Source organism: Musa acuminata, chromosome BXJ3-8, assembly GCF_036884655.1.
Source record: "Musa acuminata AAA Group cultivar baxijiao chromosome BXJ3-8, Cavendish_Baxijiao_AAA, whole genome shotgun sequence".
Classification (NCBI taxonomy): domain Eukaryota; kingdom Viridiplantae; phylum Streptophyta; class Magnoliopsida; order Zingiberales; family Musaceae; genus Musa; species Musa acuminata.
The window spans coordinates 50,588,139-50,597,865 of NC_088356.1; the positions used below are offsets into that span (position 1 = coordinate 50,588,139).

The 9,727-nt window shown below is 39.3% G+C and overlaps 2 protein-coding genes across 4 annotated transcripts; both read right to left on the minus strand.

Annotated features, from left to right (window-relative positions):
* Nucleotides 1–720: 720 nt before the first annotated feature.
* On the minus strand, nucleotides 721–3,094 carry LOC135644105 (protein SULFUR DEFICIENCY-INDUCED 1-like). Its single transcript, XM_065161552.1, has 4 exons — nucleotides 2,861–3,094; nucleotides 1,813–2,025; nucleotides 1,550–1,705; nucleotides 721–1,356 (listed from the first exon to the last, which is right to left on the minus strand). Exons 1-4 carry the CDS (start codon nucleotides 2,951–2,953, stop codon nucleotides 949–951), a joined length of 870 nt encoding a protein of 289 aa, XP_065017624.1. The 5' UTR covers nucleotides 2,954–3,094; the 3' UTR covers nucleotides 721–948.
* Nucleotides 3,095–3,134: 40 nt separating this feature from the next.
* On the minus strand, nucleotides 3,135–9,289 carry LOC103995743 (uncharacterized). Of its 3 annotated transcripts, XR_010498429.1 has the most exons (9): nucleotides 8,989–9,241; nucleotides 6,217–6,297; nucleotides 6,044–6,132; nucleotides 5,866–5,940; nucleotides 5,609–5,745; nucleotides 5,325–5,540; nucleotides 5,175–5,243; nucleotides 3,785–3,985; nucleotides 3,135–3,272 (listed from the first exon to the last, which is right to left on the minus strand). XR_010498429.1 is itself a non-coding variant. In XM_065161551.1 (8 exons), exons 1-8 carry the CDS (start codon nucleotides 9,109–9,111, stop codon nucleotides 3,262–3,264), a joined length of 801 nt encoding a protein of 266 aa, XP_065017623.1. In that variant the 5' UTR covers nucleotides 9,112–9,240; the 3' UTR covers nucleotides 3,247–3,261. The 3 variants fall into 3 exon arrangements, 2 of the variants coding, with proteins under 2 accessions (XP_065017623.1, XP_009414698.1); XM_065161551.1 differs by lacking the exon at nucleotides 3,785–3,985 and having other exon boundaries at nucleotides 3,247–3,272; nucleotides 8,989–9,240; XM_009416423.3 differs by lacking the exon at nucleotides 3,135–3,272 and having other exon boundaries at nucleotides 3,576–3,985; nucleotides 8,989–9,289.
* Nucleotides 9,290–9,727: the final 438 nt, after the last annotated feature.

A 9,727-nucleotide genomic window follows, 5' to 3' on the forward strand; every position in this document is an offset into this window, starting at 1 on the left:
AGGGAAGTTGACTTATTGACTTCATCATTCACTTTGAAATTGAAAGGTTTAAATTGAGGATATTGATCTATTTTGTCATTTTCATATCTTCACCATCTACTTATGTTTGAACAAAACAACTCCACATAAGCTTCAAAACTCTACGTTTCACCTAAAAATTTAAATTATTTGATGCCTCATATTTATCATTATTTTTTAGAGTATTAATGTCAAATTTATACAAAAAATTCAATAATATAAGTATTATTCAATTTGGAAAGAAGTAATAAAAAATTAGTACTCCAATATCCATAATCATTTTTATCAATTTTTTGATTCCTTATATGTATCAATATTTTTTCAAGGAGTATTAGTGTCAATTTTAGATTGAGATTAAGTGTAATAATACTTATATACAAATTGTAATGGGAAAACACAGAAATAAGTAACTTTGGAGGTATATACAAATTGCATCAAATTTGTGCTTTGACCGATTTGCCCAATTACGGTCGAGGCCTCAGAGCGGTTCCACCGACCGGCCCGGTTTAAAACATGGCGTATTTGGGGGTCGAGCCGTGGGGTCCGGTTCGGGTTAAATATGATGGATCTGTGCTATATTTATGAGTTGGGCCGAGTTCGTACACGAACTCCGACCCGACATCTGCCCTTAAGAGGCGGAACTTTTGGTGAGCCGCCTCAGCCTCCCCTCTCGATCTCGTCAGCTGGAAGCGGAGCTCTAAGTGGGTCTACGACCATGAACACAGATTCATGGTTGCTTGTGATTCCACAAGTTCTCCATTGCACATCCCTTTGGTGCAAGGTGACAGAAAACGACCATGAACACAGATTCAGACCTTCTCCCTTTCTTCCTTACGTTACAACATCAGAGCCCAACACCGCTATTAAGCACGGATGTTCTATACTACTACTAACCGGGCGTGTCTTCTTCACATCCTGCTGCTGTGTACATCAGAAGGCCATCTGGTCCCAAAAGGGAGATATCTCCTCGAAGACCGGCAACCTCTTGGACTTGGAGGGTGTCCAACCTTCTTCCATGATGTCCAAACTCTGCAGCATTTCCTCCCCTAACCTCCTCGTCATCTCCGAGACGGAGATCGAGTGATCGATCTCGGCCAACAACTTCTTCGCCCGTTGTAGCGCCTTGCGATCGACGGCAGCAGCGGTGGCGCTGGAGAAGCCTAGGTCGAGAACGGTGGTGACGATGGAGCGAGCCTCGTCGTAGCGGCCTTGATTGATGAGGCAGACGCCGAGGTTGCAGCCGTTGTTGGCATTGGGTTCGATCATCTGCGCCTTGCGGTACACCGCCTCCGCCGCCATGTAGTTGGCTTGCTGCATGTATGCCCATCCTAAGTTACCCTGTCAAGTGGATCGGGAAACAGACACCGAAATCATGCACGTGAGGCAAAGCCGAGGTCCCATCGACGGAAGCCCATTCTAACAATGGCTCACCGCTGCTGCCGTCGATCGCAAACGACAAATATATACTGGAAGGCAGGGATAAGGTAGCAGTGAAATAGAGGAGAGAGAGAGAGAGAGAGAGAGAGAGTACCAGGAGACGAGCAGTCTCTTGTTTGATGGAAACCTGGAACTTTTTGCCATGGGAGCGTGCCGTCTTCGTCGTCTTCCCATTGAAGGCCTTCCCCATGTATATCATCCGCAGCTTCTGCTTCAACATCACTATCTGCTCCTCCACTCTCCCACATTTCTGCCCACCACCAAAAGCTCCATCGATATCTATCTCACACAAGAAGAAAGGAAGGAGTGTTCTCTCTCTCTCTCTCTCTCTTGGTGTGCAAAGTTGGTGATGGGTACCTTGAAGAGATCGATGAGAAGGTTGTCAAGGGAATCCTGGGAGTGGTTAGAGCAGAGGTGCCGGAAGGACTTGATGGCTTCCACAGCTTCCTCCGTCCGGTCCTGCTGCTTCATCACCACCGCCATGTCCTTCAGTGCGCTGTCCACCCTGTCCCTCTCGTTGATGGCCTTCCAAAACCACAGGATCGACCCCTCCAAGTCTTTCTCCACCAGCTGAACCAGTTCATGCATGTTTACCACCCCATTAGAAAGAAGGGAGCTTCTACTGCATATGTGCAGGTTCTACTTACATGGTTTTGGTCATCCTCAAACAACTAGTAATCATATGGAAGCGCCCATTTGTGTCATTGACTTTAAGATATATAAGATGCAGATAGTGTGTCTCTTGGTCCTCCTGTACCCATTTTTCTTTGCCCAGTTTAAGCTTCTCTAATCATGCAACTTGAACAGAAGTAATCTGCGAGTTCTCTAGCAAAAAATGCACATTCTGTCTTCCTACCTCCAACTTCTATATTTACATGCATGGCAAAAAACGTTGAAATAGATACATCCTTCAGGGAAAGAATTACCAGATGATGCATACAACACAAACCGGACTAGAAGGATCCGAGTATGAGGCATGACAAGATCTTGGTAAACAAATGTTCAACTAATACTAACATAATAAATCACTTATTTGAAATCGAATCTGCATAACTTCTCCAAAAAATCAAAGAAAAAAAAAAGGAAAAGACTTTGGCTTCCAACCCAATTTTTAACAAATAACCTTACCCACAAAATTCAAAAACATTATTCACCTACATATATGTATGCATAAATCCTTAGCAAAAGAAGAAACCAGTCTTTCGAAAAGGCATCGGTGACAAACAACGGATGAAGATTACAGTACGTACAAACCTAGAGCTCTCTCTCTCTCTCTCGCTATATATGTGTGTGTGTGGATCAAAAGATTTTGCTGAAAGCGTAAAAGAAGAAGAGAGAAATGTATACGTCAATCTAACTACTGTTTTGGATACCGAGGAGAAGAAGTAAAGGTTTTCTTGGGTACCTGGAGATGCTTTGCTCGAACGTACGGCCCCTCGCCTGCCGGAATCTTATGCACGACGTGGAAGGACATCTCCTCGCTGCCGGCAACTTCCATTCCGCCCTCTCCTTCCGTCACGATATCGGATTAGGTAGATCAGTAGGCTGTTTCAAGTCGGAAGCCACTTTCCGAATCAGTTATAGGGCTTCCGGACGCACGCATGTGGACGGAAGGCAGTCCTGGTTCACTGCCGCACCTCGGATTAAGTCCAGGGAGGATGTTTCGGAGCCATGACTCTATTTACCACGCGCAAGCGTCCACACTCTGTCCGGCGCCATGCGGGCTAATTGCGTGTCCAGAGTTCCTTATAGACTCCGTTGGGGCAGATAAAATCATCTCGAATCATCGTCGCGACTCTCGACACATCACCTGCCACCTTTCCAATACACATTTGCCAAGCACCACAAGTCAGTACCATTTTCTGATATCAATGCCCATGTTGGTCAATTTACTTCGAGAAAAATTACATATTAACCCTTGCAAAACTAAGATACAGCATATACTTAATAAAAGACATTGCCACAACTTTTCTAAAGAATAATGAGCTAATTAAAAAAATAGCAGAAACTTGAAACTCGATTCTCAGATGTCTAAACCAATCAACCAGCTTGAGTTCCACAATCCATAGTGCATGTGCAGCTTGGACGGGAAACTTATCTGCTCAAATTAGATAGAGGAGGAAGCAAAACTAATGCTTGTTTTCCATGCAGAATCAGAATTTTCAGATACAATAGCCGGAATTGATGCAAGTGTATGAACAAAGAGGAATGGAGCAGATTACTCCACAATTCTCTAGTAACTCCACAATTCAATTATGGGAAACAAAAATCTAACTTGGGAAGCCAACATAAGCATACAACTGAGAAAACATACGAACACTTTTCTTACCATCTCTTGCATAACCACAACTCGTAGTTTAAGTGCTAAACAAGTCTGATTAATTAACCTAGCATGGAAGTAATCCAAGACCACCATCAGGGTACTAGACTTGGTTCCCTCTCCCAGGGCCATCCACCAACCTTCCTCGTCCACGTCCATAACCTCTCCCACCAGCCCTTCCACCACCTCCTCTCCCTCCATATCCTCCACCTGTCACATTTTAGAGTTAGCCAAGTCAAGAATAGATGTTCGAGTATAATTTAAAATGAAATTCCTATTTCAACAAGGTAGGCTGTCAGCTGCAATGCTGGTGAACAAGAACCGTCAGTTGAGTGCAATGGAGTGCAAGAACCATCAGGTTAGTAACTTAAAATCGGGAATAAGTATCTTTATACGACAGCAGAATGTAGATTCAACCTTTTAACCTAAATAATTGTCTTTAAGCACTGCAACTACCCTGGTTAACCAACCTTCACTGATCAAGCAAAACAATCTACCAAATGGTTATTATCAACTGAAGTACTAATTCAACAATCTTCGAGTCGGCTAATTAAAAGTTTAGACGAGGCTAGTTGGATCAAAACTCTGCAAAAGCCCTAGGTGATTATAGGCAAATTATAGGATTTGACCAAAGGCCTAGGCAAATCACAGGCCAGAATCTAGAAGTTACCATAAAAGTAATACAAGTAATATATATATATATATGTGTGTGTGTGTGTGTGTGTGTGTGTGTGTTAGGATATTAAATGCAATTTTTTTAATAATTCATTAAGTCCAGATGACAAACGAAACATCACAAGCAGTTGTCCTGCTTTAACTTTTCAATATAAATGACATAAGGAGTTGTTAACATCCATTATTTTATATTAGAAATCATAACTAAAATACTACGAGTTAGATTTTAACATTGCTATCATGGACTAGTTAATCTTGGACATATTTTTCCCCTTCCTTTCTTTTCACATTTGCTAAGTATTCTTTCTCCATAGAAAGATATTACTGAGACGTTTGGGTTAGTCTTTAAATTATTTGTTGGCGATGCACCAGTCATGTCCATCTTCAGATAGACAGGAACCCGTTTCCATTTTCACATCTGGAAGATTCCATATACAGACACAGACGTGATAGACACATTTGTCCAGTGAAATCCTGATCCACTTTCTGGAAACAGATCTGGATGGATATTGCCTCACCCACCTTTACCATTAGAACTTTAAAGCTTGTAACATGATGGCTAATACAATTACAAGATTTACAAGTGCAGTAGTTGATCTTAGATACACTCAAGCACAAACGAGTAATAACTCAATAAGATTGCAATTGTTGAGTAAGCTTTAGGTGTGCACAACAAGTACTCTGTAAAGCAGAAACATTATAAGAGATGGCTAGATGAAAATACCTCGATAGTTCCAGCTACCTCTACTGCGTCCACCACCGCGGCCCCAGTTAGAGTGCCATCCACCATTATCTATCATGCAAAAAATCCATCAAATAAATTAAACACATTTTTTCTAGGTGCAAATGTGCAATGTCATATGAAACCACCTACCATGTTCGTGAGTGTATCCACCATATCCTCCTTGATTATAACCATATCTGCCTTGGTTATATCCATATCCACCTTGATTATAGCCATATCCTCCTTGGTAGTTGCCATATCCACCTTGATTGTTGTCATATTCAGCAAACCCACTGTATCCTCCTCTTCCCCAACCCCTTCCTCTTCCTCTGCCTCTAGCTCTACCACGTCCTCGTACATATGAATCTTTAACAAGCATTGAAAAGGTAAATTAAAAAGTCAATTTTTCATATATTACAAACCAAGACACATACCTTCATTAAGTTGACCTTGTGCTTGTTTTGGTTGAAACTGCTGTTGCTGTTGAAACTGCTGTTGCTGTTGAGACTGATGGGACTGTTGATATCTCTGCGGGCGCTTTGGCTGCTCGACATGTAAGGGAACTTGAAACCTACCAACGGAAGTAAGAAAATCAATGATGAAAAAGTAATTAGTTCAACATGTGAAACACCTTCCTAACAATGGAGTAGGTTATATTCAAAATGCAGCATGAGAAGCAACAAACAAGTACCCAGGGGAATTCTTGTTTAGCTCTCTGGTTGACAATGATATTGAAATCATTGAAACATGGCGTGTCGTCTCCAAACTGCACAAAGTATTAGATAAAAGTTAAAGATAGTCATCTAAAATCTCTAAAAAATCATATAAAAGTTTATCAAATGTGCAACAAAAATAGAAAGAGACTTAACGGTACAAGACCCTCTTCAATAGGTTCCCACACATCAGTGATACTGACCGAACTGATTGCAGTATCTTGATATAATCCAGGAAACCTTTTCTGCACTCAAAATGTATAGGAACTGATGGCTAATATCACTTTAAGAAATTAAAAAGAAGGAAACAAAATGTTTTAAAAGCCAACCTTTATGATTTCAGCAATTGCCACAGCTTTGCTGATTGCCTGTCCCATTGCCTTTAAGACAATTTCTCTACCACGCCTTTCCTGGATGAAGCATAGTAACACGTGGCCACCAAAGTGAAGTTAATTTTTTTAACCAATAAACAGCAACAAAAAATGAAAAAAAATCCAGTGGCGAATAGGAAAATAAGCATAAGACAAAAGGCGCATAGAATTATAGAGTATATATCTTTCTGAATGAAATAATTCACATTTTGTTGAATAAAACATAAAATAATACAAAATATTTTATTTTGTTTTTTTTTTATTGCAGTGCAAACATACCACTAAGGCAGTCTATCCTTGCTTAGACTCAATAGCAGATGTTAACAACCAGCATAATCAGATTCAGACATAATGCTAAACCAAGAAAAAAAAACATCAAGTCGACTAGTCATCAATGTTAAATAGTGATCTACCTTATGAGCAACCAAGAAGAACCTTTTATTAAAAAAAATACTATGAAAATTGCAGTTTCCAAAGAAAGAGTTTATAGGCAATGCACAACTATGAACAACAAAAGAGTAACCTAGCAGATCCAACTATATTTTTCAAGAGTCCTCTCTCAATGGGTAACAAAATTCACAGAGAAAACGTAGGCATATCTGGGTGCTAGTATAAATCCAACAAATCAAACGTACTTCAGTTTATGTATAACATTGATTCTTAAGTTCTTGTAATCTCTTACAGATCCATTTATGAAATATGCATCACCATAATTATAAGACATTAAAAATACTTATATTGTTGTGATGTTTCCCATGATAGAAAGACTCAGGTGATATATGTTTATATTTTCATTTGATTAGGTACATTGTTTTATTTTTACGGACTAAGAACTAATGTATGTGAAACTTTCGTAATTTTCCTAAAAATCATGGTCAGACAGCATACACAGATGAGTCTATAGTTACCATTCAAATAAACCATCAGCCTATTTGAACCTTAAATTATCTAAAACTATGACATTTCTGATTAAAGTTGCATAGTATATACAACTTTATCTGGTAAGAATGGAGAGAACATATGAACCTACTATATCATAGTTGCATCTTCCGAAGCTCATGTCAAGAATGTACTATTATAACATCTAGCAATTAACCGTATATCACAACCTGAACCTTGTTAAATCATATACTCTCCACATGGCATAGCAAGGAAGAATTTATACACTTCAGACTACTTTTTCAGAGCATAAATGCAAGAACAACTATAGGCAAGAGTTTACTTTTTTTTGTTGGCAAAAGAACACAAGCCTGAATTCATAGATGGTTAAACCAATATAATAAATTTTCAGTATTGGCCTTGTTAGGCAATAAATAAACAACAGAAGTTGTTGCTCCCGACTGTTCTCTTTTAGAAGGAAGTGGTGGAACCCTATCTAAATGATTCATGAAGGGTCTTGGCTTTCTGACTTTGTGGTTCAGCTAAGTAATCCTTTCCAGTCATTTAGCCTTGCTGAAGGCAATTTCACTGGATGATCCAATATCAAACATGTCCTTTAATATTATTCCTATCAAATCTTGCTAGAAGTTCAGCAATATTTGATATATTTTATGGATTACTGATTACTCTAGATAATTAGGTAAGAAGTTGCAGGCACTAGTAGCCTTGAATGGCATGCTTAGGACTTGTCTATTTTTCTTATAAAATAATATAGTTAGTACAGTTAGTTACTCTCTCCTTTCTTTTTCTTTCTTGACAGAACTATTCTCCTGTGAATTGGGAAATAACCCTAATAAGCAGGTCACATCTTAGTACAATCTCAACCAACTTCTAGTCAAATAGAAGTCCTCTTAATCATTTCAAAAAATTCAAGTCCGACACCACAACCTGAATCAGGCTACCAGATTGATCCAAATCCTATGTTCATATCTGAATCCAAAACCCATCTCAATCCTGTGAAGCTTGATTAAGATTTAGGAGTGATTTAGGTGTTTCTTATGATAAGAAAGTCAGATACTTCTCAGACACTACTAGATTGGCTATACACATCTATTATTCATTGTTAAATAGTGATGGCACTATGACAAGAAAATTTAAGAAAAGAAGAGGATACTAAACATGCCCAACAAAAAAAAAAACATTGGTTGAAAATATATCACAAACAATGACAAGATAATGCTAAAAGAAGGTTGCAAGTATACAAGTCAACGATCAAAAGGAAGAAAGAAATAATTTTCCTGTTCTAGCAGCCAAGTCAACATGGGCAATCTTTTACAACAATACTTACTTTACCTTATTGAAAGAACCTGTCATATATTTGCTGAAGGTATCCAAGAGATCTATTCATGGCATTTACATTTAAGGTTTCAAGATAAAACAGAAGCCCTCTGATCCAACAGAATCATATACACAATTTTAAGATAAATCAGTTTGTGTATATATTTCCGTCATCAGTTACATGGTTGAATCACCTTCAATTCTCAATAATCATCCCAAAACCATTGGACATTTTCCAATGGCTCTTAAGATGCGAGCATTCCTTCACTAACATCAGAAGCTTCATCGACTCTAATCTACGCGTTTAGAAAATGGCCCCGCACGATTAGACCAAATATAACAAGCATCACCAACATAAAACACTAGAACAAATAAAATGAGAAGACATTCAAAACGCATAACACTGCCGACCGGCCACTAATCTCAAGTGCCAGTCACGAAATAGCACAGTCGGCTATGTGAAATCGAAGAGATCAGACAAGAAGAAAATCACCAAGAACAAGGGATCCGTACCTGAAGAAGGCTCGTTGCGTAGCTCACGTAGTTGCGGATGACGCCTTGGCTAGTGATTCGGATCTCGTTCTCGTTGATGGCCGACTCGGGCCGCGGCTTCTCCACTTTCTGGTATCTGTCCATGGCTCACGGATCGCTCCTCCGGCGAAGAGAGGCGGAGCCAAGCAGCTGGATGGGGGCTAGGGTTTTGAGGAGGCGGGGGAGGGTTCTCCTCTGGTTCAAGAATCTCTGTACATATAACCAATAAATAAAAGAAGCTACCGAGAAGAGTTGGTGTCGCCGAGGAGGCCGTAAAAGCACGCGGACCAAATTAATTAGGACGCCAATCGGGCGCGAGATTAGAAATTAGGGCACGATTATGTCCTGTTGGCTTCCGTGTTTTCATGTAAACCCATGGATTAGTTTATGCTACCAAAATAAACATAAATGACCACTTGCATATTAATCCTAGACAAATTAAATGACTAATGACCACTTGCATATTAATCCTAGACAAATTAAATGACTAATGAACATTCCCTCATCAAAGTTGCTGCATGAAATCGCAACATCACTGTCTCTACCGTAACGAGGCAATTATTTCATTGGCATTATGACATTTATAATGATGTAATGAACTATCACCCATAAGCCTTTTTTTTTTTTTTTTCTAAACCATCCCTTTATAAAATAGTACGGCCATTTTTTATCTTAAAAGAATATTTTCAAATTTTATTTTTTTTATCACTTTCACGAAAAT